This window comes from Rhynchophorus ferrugineus, unplaced genomic scaffold, assembly GCF_030347505.1.
Source record: "Rhynchophorus ferrugineus isolate W39M unplaced genomic scaffold, kcgeb_rfMv2 rfM1, whole genome shotgun sequence".
NCBI lineage: Eukaryota > Metazoa > Arthropoda > Insecta > Coleoptera > Curculionidae > Rhynchophorus > Rhynchophorus ferrugineus.
Window position 1 is genome coordinate 37,127,858 of NW_027472580.1, and position 14,058 is coordinate 37,141,915.

Genomic DNA, 14,058 nt, shown 5'->3' on the forward strand with positions numbered 1-14,058 from the left:
TACAAATTCTTTTTTCAATAAGCGTGTAGTAAAATTGTACTACATACTGATATTAATTCAGCTTAAATAGTTAAGTTTATTATAATTATGAGATATTTTAACAAATAATGAATAAAATTGTATGCATCTATAGTGAACAATATAATTATAATATAATTGACTACCTGTAAAATTTAGAATTCTGAATTTTTTTAGACGTTAACATGAAAATGTGGGAAATAAACTATCTTGTTAGATGATTTCTGAAATTTACCATACGCACATTTCACGCCAACAGCGAGCTTTTGTACGCAACAGTTTTCTACTACCAACACTCCTAAAGAAATTTTAAGATAAAATTTAACTTTTTTCATCTAAATACGGTGCAACAAGAGACACAGGGTACATTGAATCCAGTGCTTTTTTGTATAATTTTTATAGAATAGTTCGTCTTTGCTTTTAAAATAGGCTTCAACTTTGACAATCACATTTTTATTTGTGCCTAACCTCTGCAACATATTTTTGATATTCATAGATAACCAGTAGTCTGAGGGCGACAACTTAACTATGCGGTGGATGGTAAAGCAATTCGAAACGCAGATCGTTATATATTTCTAAAATCTAAACTAAACTCTCAATTATCTTGCAATTTTCATATCTGTCATTTGAAAGTTAGGACAACTATAGTTCAATAAAATAGTGAAGAAATTGACAAAAGGTGGAAATGTAAACTAGTATTAGATTGTAAATTAACAGGTTAGTTATTGACCTGCTCAAGTCCATGGTTCAGAAAGGGACAGCGAGCGAATGAAGCTTTCTGAATGCAGGATAATGATTCAATGCTGACAATTACAAAGACAGGGTGATGAGAGTGGAAACAATTGTAGATGAGTATATAATTAATATAACTGTAGAAACGTATTGTAGAGTGTGAAAGATTTATGTGCATAGATGTATGTAATTATTGTAATTGTGTTTGAGGAAAGAATGAATATTAATTGTTTTGCAGATATGGCAAAGACATTAGAGAGAATAAAGTGATCTAATTTTATCAAGATCAATATTCATGGGTAGTAAGAGAAAAAATAACGGGTAAATACAGTGGTATCAAAATTATTTGACAAGGAAATACAACAGCAATGAAGGAAACAAGAACTAAATACAAAAAGCCAAAAATGCGCTTCAATGAATGTAAAATTGGATATACAGTCATCAACTAGGTATATTAAACCTTCAGGAGATATCATAGGTATTTTAGAAAAGAGTTCAATGAAAATAAAATAAAACTACTCTAACCTAAAAACTATTGTGGGTGTAAAATTAACTATAATTTAAGTATTTCTATAATATATGCATTAGATATACTCTAATCTAATATATTATTAATTTTCATTAAAATATTGCTATATATAAAAGCCAAAATAAACTGAAAGTTAAAGTTAAATGCGTCAACATTGCGAGGTTTTGAAGTCTTAAGATTAGATGATTGTTTTATTGAATAAACTATAGGTTATGTTTAGTAAAGTTAAGAAGTGGAGTCATCTTTAGGTCATTTTCATGCTTATTGTGTTATATATTAATAACGTTAAAATTTTTATTAATATTTACTCACTGCCAATGCCAGTAGAAAAGCTAGTGCACAACATTTGTCTTATGAAAGATTTTTTTCAGCGGCTTAGTTACAACATCATCATTACATCAATTTTCCGATATAGCGCTAGAGGCCAGTATGTAGCATGTACCATTTTATGAAGTAAAGCACTCTAGTATTTCACTACTTGAATATATATGGAGCCCATTGAAATAATTACCAATGACATACATTAAATATTAAGGCCAGGCAACACAAAGAGCAAAACCACTAAACCACATACTGTGAATAAATTCCTGTCAATGAATTCCTACAGGATGACGTTTACAACAATTCATGCAGCCAGAGTGGCTTCAAAGGAAATGAAGAAATGTACTGCCACTGCGATTTGCTGTCGAATATTTTTATGAGGACAGTTTAGGATCGGTTTAGGAACTCCAGTGATTCAAAATATCCATTAAATTATTATATTAATTATATAAAACATTTATAGAAATAGTTTTCAATAAACCATGATTTATTAAAAATATATGTAATAAATGTCATAAAAATAGTATAATAAATAAAGGTTGAAAACGTGAAGCACGGAAGCGAGATAATTAATTTACGGATAGCTTCCTAATTCATTAATCATTTAATGATAACATGCTAGTAGCAAATAAAAAACCGACAAAGGGCAAGAAATTATATATTTATTTCGGTCTTATATTAACTTCGGGATACTATTAATACCGAAAGAAAGTAACTACTGCTTTTAATCGAGAATAGTGGTTAAAGTAAATAAGAAGGTAGCCACGAGAAATAAAAGTGAAGCACATCTAATATTTTATTTTCTAATATCTCGTTCTGTAAATTTAAAACAGTCGTCGTAAGCCGTACGCCCATAATCGTTGAATGAATAAAAGAAAACTATGGGTTCGTGTTGCACTTACCTAGATTGCATTCTTCGCCGATTCGTTGAATATTAAAGCAGCTTTCCTTATTGTGATAAGCTGTCTTACACCAGGAGCAACTGATTGCCACAATTTCCTTGGAACTAAATGATAACTTCGACTGGAATGACTGAAACAAAAAAGTAGTTAAATAAAAATTACTACGAACTAATGCGCTCATCTAGTCACAAATGGGCTTTTACTTTAGAGCTTTCCACCATATTTTTTATTATAATTTTTTAATTTCCTTCCCTCCTGTCTAAGTTTTATACATTAAGTGCTTGCACGTATTCTGTTAATTTTCTTACTTTAAAAAAGCATTTATTATAAAAAATTGCTAAAATATATTAAGAATATATTTTGATGTAACTAAATGTATACTATTAAAAAATATAACCTAAAAGTTTTTCATTTGACATTATTGAGTTAATTAGTGTATATAGTGTTGAAGCTCATCAAACACTTTAGAAATTATGGTCATTATCATATATTATCCGTTATCATTTCTTCGAACTCCTTTAGTTTTCCAGCCCGTTCTTTGTCGGTTTTTTCGAATTGTTGAAATGAAAATTCGAATATTCGAACACTAAAGGGAGCTCTTCATAACAATACAAAAATACAATAGTTATAGTGATGAGGGTACACAATGGAATCTAAGAATATCGAAAATACCTTTAGCACCGGTAATATAACTTGTTTTTAAAACTAATGTAGGCAGACGCATCTAGTATGATCATTAATATTTAATGTGACTGAAAGCTCTTCATAGCTAGAGTATATCCTCGAAATTCGGATAGAAACATGCGCTTTAGAACAGTTAACCCAGACTATCCGATCATATTTTCCTGTAAATTAATAATTTTTTGTTTTAATACCCTTTCATTTATTTTAACTGGCGTAGTCGGTAGGATTCCAACACTATCATAAGGCTGTTTTCTTTTAAATTCATTCAATTAACCGAAATCAAATTAGTTATAAAGAAAAGAAGACGTTGACGTTGGATTATAAATTATTCTGCAGTTACTCGAAGCGTTACTTGATGTAGTTGAGTGGAGTTCGGGCAAACGTAGCTTCGTAGCTGAAGCTATAAGGTAACAAAGGGTGGATTGAAGGTGCTCAACTAGCCATAAAACCCTAGCCATAATTATTACAAGCGTTTATAAGTGGAGTTAGGGCAAATATATTGCAGCTGAAGCTGTAAGGTCACAAAAAGTTGGTTGAAGTTGAACTAAGAAACAATCAGGCTTTAAAAAACATTTCTATTTAGAGGATTCCCGGCACATGCACCACAGTTCATAGTGTAAGGCTACCGAATGTGGACTGAAGTTGCTATGAATTAACATAGTTTACTGGAATTTGAACAGAAGTTGCAGTTTAGCGAGAAAGGCCACCAAATGCGCAGAGTGCACTTTCCAATCGGTCCCTCTGGAATCAAATCAAGATCTGATGGGGGAAAGTGGGGGAAATCGAGGGAAACCCTCAAATCCCAAAGGTTCTTACAGAGATTTGTCATATTTTTTTATCTAAAATAATCAGATATTTGCCGACCAGCTTGCTGAAAATCGTAGAAATTTTGCAGGAAACGGCTTCTATAGTGTAGTGAATAGAACGTTCGGCTGGCATGCGAAGGTTCGATTCCCGGCGGGGATGTCGCCTTTTTGTTGTTGTTCTGGTTTGGTTAGAACATTTGTCAAATCATCTAGGTTAGGTAGCGGTCCGCGGGACCTCAAACGTTTCTTATTTTGAATCATTGTGTCTCTATTCCTCATACGCGCTGCATCGTTAGCCTATCAGTTGTAATACTTAATAATATAACTGCGTAATTTATTGAGTAGCACAAAAACACATCTAGCTCTAAAAATAAAATAATAAAACATTTTTACAAATAAATTGTACCGACCTCAAAAATTTAAATAAGGAACTCACTAAATGTAAAAAATAATCAAATTTATATTTTCAACACGCAAGAAAACATTTTAAAACAACATACAACGTGTTGCTACATTCATGTTCATATTAATCGTTGTAACAATTCAATAAAAATAAACAAAAACCTTATTTTACCTATTCTACTACACGTATTTTATATTATACATATATATCTACCTAAACCTATTTATCTATTTACAATATTATTTTAACTACTATGTTAATTACCGATAAAATTCGAAGGTAGTGCCGTTCAACAAGTCGCCTGTTTTTTCACGTTAAATAAAATAATATTTTCAAGTAAATTAATGGTTTTGCGTAATTATAATTTATTAATATAATATAAAAATATATATTATATTCGTAACTTGACCATATATAAAGGTAGTGTCATTCCTTTATTCAGTCAAAAGTTGCTCTTTGAAAATTAGGATTCCGGAAGATAATTTTTGCCATATTTTGCTTTTTACCACTGAGATTCATCGAAAATCTTATGGAGTTTATATCGTGTGTGATGAGGACTTAAGTAAAACCTAATATCAGAATAGGTTTCTGGGAATTGCTGATTTTAAATATGGTATGACAAAGATAAGCCGATATATTTCATCGAAGTAGTCCATAAATAGTTTAAAACTTTTATTATAGAGTTTTATGGGACAATTATTAACCATTTTCTGATAAAAATTAACATCTATAGAAATACCAAAATAATTCTAATTGCTAAAATAATATGCCAAAATATAGCTAATACTTTCTCTCATTCCACAGCATTCGATATAAAATGTTGTTCCGAGCGGTTATGAGCTTTTACTTGAAATCATTAGCAATCAGGAAGAACACAATCTGGCAAATGCAGCGGGTAACATGAGGTGTTCATCAATTAGTCATTTCGTCTCCGTAGTCATTCCCACGTAAAATCTTATGTTATGCAGCATGTCATGTTACTTGGTATCAAGTAAATTTAATTTTTCAGTTTCAAAGCTTAACTCAAACGCAAAAACTGTTCGTGTTCGAACATCTTAGGTTTTCCGCAACGTTCTTTGCTATCGTTAAAATTGATTATTTAAGTTACTGAAAGTATTGAAACCTTACCATACATTTCAGCAAGTAATCGATGTTAGTAAAGTTCCTGCGTTACATTTTTGTGCTTAAAGTTATAATTGATCTTTCCGATGCTTTAACAGAACGTCATCGCATTTCCCTTCGTGCCAATTATGGACGTCACCGTTGCGACCTCTTTCAAATATATTAATACCCTTCTTAATTGGGGGGAGTCCCCACGCTTAAATTCTCCGCGTTCACCACCTACTCCTTCACCAGGGATTAGCGCCGGTTAATGCTGTTAAGACGTAACATCGAATGTCTGGGCGTAGTTGACGAAGGTCGATATAAAATCCAACGTCTGAGGCTACAAGTTTCGGCAAAACAAACAATCATACATCAAACTTTTGGTTGGAGGATATAACAATGACCAACTAAAATCGAACTGGTTTATTAAATGTTCTTGGGATTGACGTAAATCCCATAATGGATTAAAATTATATAAAGTTTTTATATATGTGGGTGGGTGGAGAGAAAGTTTTCTTCAGTTGAAATATTTTTTAAGAAATAGGAGTTGAGGAGACGCGTTGTCGCATCAGCGATTGTACGAACGATGTTACCGATTTAATTTTACTTAGTCCTTTGAATTTTACAAATTTTGTGCGAAAAATTGGAGATAGATGTTTAGGTGACTACTAGCGGAGCTGTAAGTTCGCATTTGTGTTAAATCTTCATCAGCAGAGCTTAAAATACTGTCGAATAATCAAACGTGAAACTTCATAAAGATTGTTTCATTTTTGTAAATCGTATAGAACGCAATGTTGAAAGTTCTGTTTGGTTGATTATCGTGGGTGGTATATTAATCTCTGTGTTTCTTTAGGTTTTAAGTAACTTACGTAGATTAGTCGTTCGGTGTCCGAAACTTTGAATTGACATTTAAAAATCTTTTTAACAAAAAAAATTGAACCGACTTCAAGAAATAAATAAGGAACTCAGTAAAAATTAAAAATAATCAAACTTAAATTTTTATAGAATTTTGAGAATCGGTCCATAATTGACGAAGAAATGGGCGAACATACATTAAAAAAATATACAGCCGAACATAGAACCTCCTTTTTCGAAGTCGGTTAAAAATTACAGAAGAAGCTTTAAGGTTGTTAAAATAATTTGAAAAATATGTATTTGAGGAATTAAACGAAACGCAGTAAAAAAATTAATTATTTCAGAAAAAAGGAGAGAAAAAATATTGTGGAAAAATAATAATATTTAGAAAATAAAACATGTATACTTTTGAAAGTGAGATTGAAATCAAATGTATTGCTTAAAGTGTTCATTGAACACTTAAGTTGGTCTTTATGTAAACATCTGTTGGCCCTAGTGGCCCAGTCTATGAGTTTATTCCAAAGTATATTAACTTATATTTACCTCAGTCATTTACTATGGGGGATGCTATTTATATTTCTTGTTTTGGAGACACTAAGTTTTGTCAAATATTATCTGACGTTTAGATTTGAAATTTTCTCAAGTTGATGCATTTTGGTCATTAAGATGATGAGAATTAATAAATAATTGCTTAAAAATTTGGCTATAAAAACGTTTGCTCTCATTGGATCTCGCAAAATCTGACAAATGTTGCTGTGATATCTACACAAGTAACGAATCATTGATATATATTACGTAATGCATGGGTATGGCTCTAACTATCGCGGCCATCTATTTTAAATATACAATATGGGGCAAAAGGCCCGCTACTATTTTGATTGCTTATAACTTTGCTCAAACGAAAGATAAATAAGTTTGGTTTTCATAAAAAGTTTATATGGTCTTTACATTTTTTTTTCGCTATGATTGAAAAATTATATCGGCTAAATGGTGACTGCGATTTGCTATGCAACTTTCAGCTCTTTTTTCAAAAAAAGTATTCTAATAGATAAGAGCGCTGAAATAGAACAGGTTTTTAGATATATCAGTAGTTTTTGTGAGCCCTTTTCCCTTTTATAACATATCTAATGGCTCGAAACAATATATAAATCGACTATATGAGTCTTCCAAGCTAAATTACACTAAAAGTTGATTGCGGAGAGAAAACATTAAAACGAATGTTTGTTGTTTATTTTAGTTTTGTCGATTACGTAGCGGTGTTAATTTTGAATGGTAGAAAAAGAAGAAAGTCTTTTGAAAAATCGGAAGAAGTGGAAGAAGAGGAAAATTATCCTCCATCACTCCAGTAACTCACATATCGGCTCAAACAATGGAATGTTTGACTGGCTAGAGTATGGAAGAACTGATTGAAAAAAAATGCTATGTTAATAGGTTCCAACGCATGGAGACTGTATCAATAGTCAAGGTTAATATTTAAAAAAAAAACAATGCACTTTATTTCTCTTAGAATTACATCTGTTTACATCTGTTTGTATATTTTATGTGGTATTCATTAAATTTTACTTTTAAACACATATAAACTTATTTGTATGCATACGAACGTGATTTATTCCTTTTATTCTATTCATACTGATGATTTACCATTTCATTCTAAAATATTTATACCTTCTTATCGCACACCACTGAGTTCTAACAACCTTTTATGTCGAGTCGATCTTTCTTCTAATTCTCATTCATAACTTTCAAGCTCTTTGATACCAAAAGTAATGATAACATTTCCATTAAACTCTTAAAAGTAAGTTAAAAAGTCCTACCGCTAACAAAAGATTAATATCTTTTAACAACACTCTTCATTATTAGTTTTTTTTTCGAAATTCCTTCAGACATTTATTTGTACATATAATAGCATCTGCCCTTTATTTTAACAGGATATTTTTTCCTTCTCCTCATTTGAAACATTCAAAAGGAGAAATTCCTCAGAGCTAACAAAGCATCAATATTTAATTAAAATCGTCTTCTATATTAACATTATGTATCGAAGTTGTTCGAAGGAATTATTTCTAGATATAATAAATTTATAAAAGCTTGATTAAATCAAATTAAATAAAATATATTACCAAATAACTTGATTAATTAATAATAATTTAACTTCTATACAGTAATTTTAGCTACAGTAATCAAAGCCTACGTTTTCTTCTACCTTTTTATGGCATAGTTTACAGTTAAATTACTAAGTGTAGCCTATTCAAATTAACAGTAAACGCAATTGTAAATTCGTTTTAAAATCAGACAATATATTCCTTGCTTGCTATCGATATATATACGTTTGAATATTTAACCGAATCAGCCTACAAAAGTTGTCCGGTTATCAAATTTCCGCAAAATTCTTGAAAACATTAGTGATAATAATTATAGGTTATGAATCGGCAAACGTTGTTTTGGCGCTTTGCTTCTTTTCATAAATTTCAAATTGCTGTTTATTATTACTCTGATTGATAGAGTCGAAGCCATTAGATAGTTAGAGTCAGAAGATTACGTCCCTAAACTATAATGTTAAAATAAATTAAATTTGATAAAACATTTTTTATTTAAATAGTTTATGTAAATTAGAATTTAGTTATTTGTCAAAGCTAAAATGAAGTAAAACTCAAAGTTAATGAGGCAACATTGCGACGTTTTGACGTCATAAATTTAGATGACGTCAGATCACTGTTTTATTGAACTGGCTATGCCAAGATATAGTGTGAGTGTAGGTGACGTAGGCCTCTTTATCAAACCTTAAGTTAAGAGAGAAAAAAATATTCGTTCATCAGCAGATCTAGCAGGCAATCAAGTGCTTGTAGGTCTTGGTCTATTTTTTGCTTCAATTTTGTTACACCTTCACAAATGAAATGCCTTCCAATATTCGAAAACAAATTCAGTCATATCTTGGATTCTTTTTGGTTCGACAGGAACTACCAAATTAATTGGAAATTTATCAAGAAGCTGACCGATCTGTTAGGTTTCCTCTAGCGGCGGTCTGCCTATCTTTTATTCTTGAGGTAACTTTTTTCCTACTATCATAAACTTGTACGACTGCAGTTTCATCCAGGTCCCGCAGGGCCCTTGTCCCCCTTAATGGATGCCATTTTTCAACCTAATTTCATGGCAGCTATAATCAAAGGATCAGTGGTGGGTGGTGTTATGGTAGTAAGCCCTAAGGTAGTTCTATGATATTAAGTAAATCTATTGATTCATTAATAGGCTTACAATGGTTTGGCATGGAAAAACAAGCCTTAGTTTGTCCCGACAAAACATTCCGGAGTTACTTAAAGTTAGGACCCTTCCAATTAAGCTTGTTGTTGCCTAAATTTTATTAGGTGATAGTTTTCTAAGAATTATTTCACTTTAAAAATGTATTTTTTCCCTTTAAATTGCAACACTGTATTCTTCAGACCACTTGCTGGACGAGCTTTGTCATTTAAGAGGATGACTTTGTGTGTGTTACTCGCTATTGCAACAATTCGTCGTTTAAGTGACGTCGGTATATATTTGCAGGGACAGTTTTATTCTATTTTAGTAGCTAATAGTACATTATACTTTGCTGATCCTAGCATTTGCAAGACTATTCATAACCATAAACATAGCAAGACTTTATAACATAGCTATGAATATTCCCCTACGGTGTCAATGTAGATGGCTCTCCTCGAATTTTTAAGGTTGTGATTTATTGGTTGTTGTGGTAGGTTCATCTATTGTTTAGCGAGCAATGAAACCTATTAAAATGCAATATTGAAACGATTTTAAATAATATTTTCGGCCAATTTTGTGTATTACTAATTTTTCTCATTTCGGACCTTTTCTCTCATTACATGACTAACATCTGTATATACTGAATAACCCATTAATACAAAGCAGGAAATTTTGCATGGTGGAATAACGGTCTGCAAAATATCCAGAAATATAATCCGAAATGTTGAACACGGGCCAGCAGTGCCAACTAGAATACGACAATGAATAGCTGGCAACCCCGAGACGATTACCTGGGAGATTATTGAAAGGTACTTTCGATCATTCAGTCACTGACCATAGTTCAGACGTGCCACCATCGACTGCCCAAGCCTCGTCTGTAGGTAACACCGCCGCTATCCGTTGTATCTATTGATAAATAACGGTCACATCACGTAAAGGCCACGGTTTGATGTTATCTTACCTCCATTCACCGCGCCATATAAATAAACTATAAAATTTTATAGAGAGAGTCGTCAAAACTATTAAATTTATAAGTTAAGTTAGATTGTTTAATAGGTATACATTAATACTTCGTATTTTCACCAATAGATACCGCTGATTAAAATAAATACATACATCATAGAGAGAAAAATCCTAATATCAACAGCAACAAGCACAACAAAGTTTATTAACAAACATTCAACAATTGACCAGGTGCACAGAACAAGAACATCTGTTATTATATATTGAAATCAATATATATATATATATATATATATATATATATATATATATATATATATATATATATATATACGGAAGTAAAAAAGTGTGCTCAGCTTTATTATTAGATGTAGCACAAACCTTCGATAAGGTTTGGCATGAAAGCCTTGTTCATAAACTACAGAAAACAGTTACCAAAGCAACATACTGAACTATTAAAATAGTACATTACAACCAGAATGTTAAAAGACTCTAAAGTCAAACAAGAAGAAGCTTAATCTACAATAAAATAAGCTAAAGTAGATGTACCACAAGGAAGTGTACTGGGGCAATGTTTTATCTACTACGTACGAGTATTACGATGGCTACATTTGCTGATGACACTGCAATTATAGCTGTCGGAGACAATAGTGCAGAACCCTCATGAAAATTATAACAGGCAAGTGACAATATAAATAATTGGACACAGGCTTGGAAATTAAAAATGAACGAAAGTAAATCTGTGCATGTGCAGTTCACTTACACTCAGACCGTACAAGCACCTATAACATTAAATAATACTACCATTTCATATAGCAAAAACGCTAAATATCTCGGAATTAATCTTGACGAAAGACTAGACTGCAAAGAGTAACATAAATAAAATACAAATTTTTCAGAACAACGTCCTGACAGGAGGATTGTGGGCGCATCCAATTACTATAGGATTGAGTACCTGTATCGAGACCTACAGATACCTACAGTAAGTCAAGAAATCAAAAGAATTGCAAGGGGGCCTGAGGAAAGACTCCATTCTCATGATAATGTTGAAGTATTGCAGCTTTTGTATACCACCAGAACAGCATACAAACTCAAAAGAATCAAACCATCTGATCTTGTGTAGTGTTGTGTAGTGGGTGCATATAATAAAAAATACAGCAGTGACATGTAGAAACATTATTTCACCAGAGACAGATATAGATAATTAAATAATACATACAAGCACCTAATACATGAAATATGTGAAGAGTCAGTTAGTTATATAGTCAGAGTCAATCAATAGCTATTAATGTTTTGTGCACATTGGATTAAATCAAAACTAATCGCTATAATGTTTAATTGAATGAATAAGTTTTCTAAAGTTTTCACAAAAAAAACAATTGAATCGATTGAATCGGCAGTAGTGGGTTGGCGATGACCGAGAAAATATGTGTAGCGACGCTGTGACGCTATCTTTGACAGGACGTGACATGTCTAAAGGATCCCCTCGCAATCTGACGTAACGCAATGACGTCTATACTGTTTTTTTTTCTTGTCCTTCGCCGATCTGTTCCCTATCTCGCAGATTTTACTGCCAGCCGCTACGGGACCGTATCGTCGAGATTCGCTTCGACCAAGGGGAGATTTGGGCGGTTGCGTCGTATTTTATTTTCACTTGTGGCTTTTATTTATTGAAATCGGAAATTAGATATGAATTATCGCTGTTCGGGTTTAATAATTGGACACCTGCCTTGAGATGGGAACCATGCGTCGGGAAAATCGTAATTTTGTTCAATAAATTTCACCATACTCGATAAAAAATTACGATCTGCCATCATGTTAATAAAACAGTTTTTATAAAAAACTATTAGGGTTAATTTTCTTAGATTAAGTTTTCAAAAATGCCTTTCGATGTTAGTACTTACTGAATGTATAAATATAACTTTTAATAATCATAATAATCAAAATTTTTAAATGTGGAAAAACAGTCAACGACGATATAAAATGGGCCTTTATTGTGACATGTTATTATTTATTCAAGTAGTAATCAGAATGTCTGACAGAATGTCTTATGATCGACAGGATACATTACTTCAAAAATGTTTTTAGATTTGGCGCATGCTTACTAACCTGCATAGAAAACCAAAGAAAAGAATAAACTATATCGTCTTCCTTTTCCATTGGCGGTACAGTCGATCAAGTGAAAACAACAAAAAAAATTAGAATATTTAGATTTTGTGTTACATTAATAATTCTATAGGAATAATAATTAATTTGTTTTTTTATATTATTGGTGATTTAACATACATTGGTTTTAAAATATGGGAGAAAAACCATTAATTTTATTTTTAGTGGGAATGTTAGCTGTCAAATTTACACATTGTAGCGACCGCTACGACCCTTTAGGCCACCACGCATTCACTTGCAGGAAGTTCAAATGTAACGCCGGTGGATTGGTAACATGAGGTTCCTGGCTATAAAATACCATCACGATAACCTCTCGCTCTCTTTTCTTTTCTCTAGCCCCTTGTAACAGTACCACTTCCACAGCGCTATCGTACTTCCTTCCCTTAACCTAAACACCTATCCATTCACAAAACATAAAAATAAGTCCGTATATTTTGTGTATCCATTTTGCCATCGACCACATGTATCAATTTAAATCGAAATAAACAAGCATTTCATCAACCATTGTTTTCAGTTCTCGTGCAAATTCCTTCTACAAAATAGAAGTGAGTGTTCGGACAAACAATCGCATCGCCACACATTCCGACCGACCGACCGGACGAATATTGCTACAACATCATTTTTAACGACGTCGAATTGGTATCAGCATATGCCAAAATTTAATGATAACAAGAACAGAGAAGAAAGTGATTGTTGTTGTGTTGGAAATAGTTAATTCATTAATGAGGTATGTCCATCAAGAATGGTAGTAAAAATATGGAAGGAAAAGCATTAATTTTATTTTTAGTGGGAATGTAGCTGTCAAATTTACACATTGTAGCGACCGCTACGACCCTTTAGGCCACCACGCATTCGCCTACAGCAAGTTCAAATGTAACGCCGGTGGATTGGTACCATGCAGTTGCTGGCTATGAAATACCATCACGACGACATTTCGCTCCCATTTCTTTTCTCTAGCCCCTTGTAACAGTACCACTTCTACAGCGCTACCGTACTCCCTTCACCTAACCTAAACACCTATCCATTCACAAAACATATAAATTACATAGAAAAAGTCCATATATTTTGTGTATCCATTCTGCCATCGATCACATGTATCAATTTAAATCGAAATAAACAAGCATTTCATCAACCATTGTTTTCAGTTCTCGTGCAAATTCCTTCTACAAAATAGTAGTGAGTGTTCGGATAAACAATCGCATCGACAGCCACACATTCCGACCGACCGACCGGACTAACATTCCTACAACATCATTTTTAACGACGTCGAATTGGTATCAGCATATGCCAATATTTAGTGATAACAAGAACAGAGAAGAAAGTGATTGTTGTTGTGTTGGAAAT

General features: G+C 32.4%; 1 protein-coding gene across 5 annotated transcripts in view; it reads right to left on the reverse strand.

The window, feature by feature from the left end:
• Positions 1-14,058, reverse strand: part of rdgA (retinal degeneration A) — a 281,202-nt gene that overhangs the window by 73,394 nt on the left and 193,750 nt on the right. For all 5 annotated transcript variants that reach the window (XR_013005773.1, XM_076404439.1, XM_076404422.1 and 2 more), the window contains exon 8: positions 2,503-2,632. Coding sequence is in view for 4 of the 5 variants with exons in the window: in XM_076404439.1 (XP_076260554.1) it covers positions 2,503-2,632 (130 nt within the window). In the remaining variant the exon portion in view is untranslated. The remainder of the gene's footprint in view (positions 1-2,502; positions 2,633-14,058) is intronic.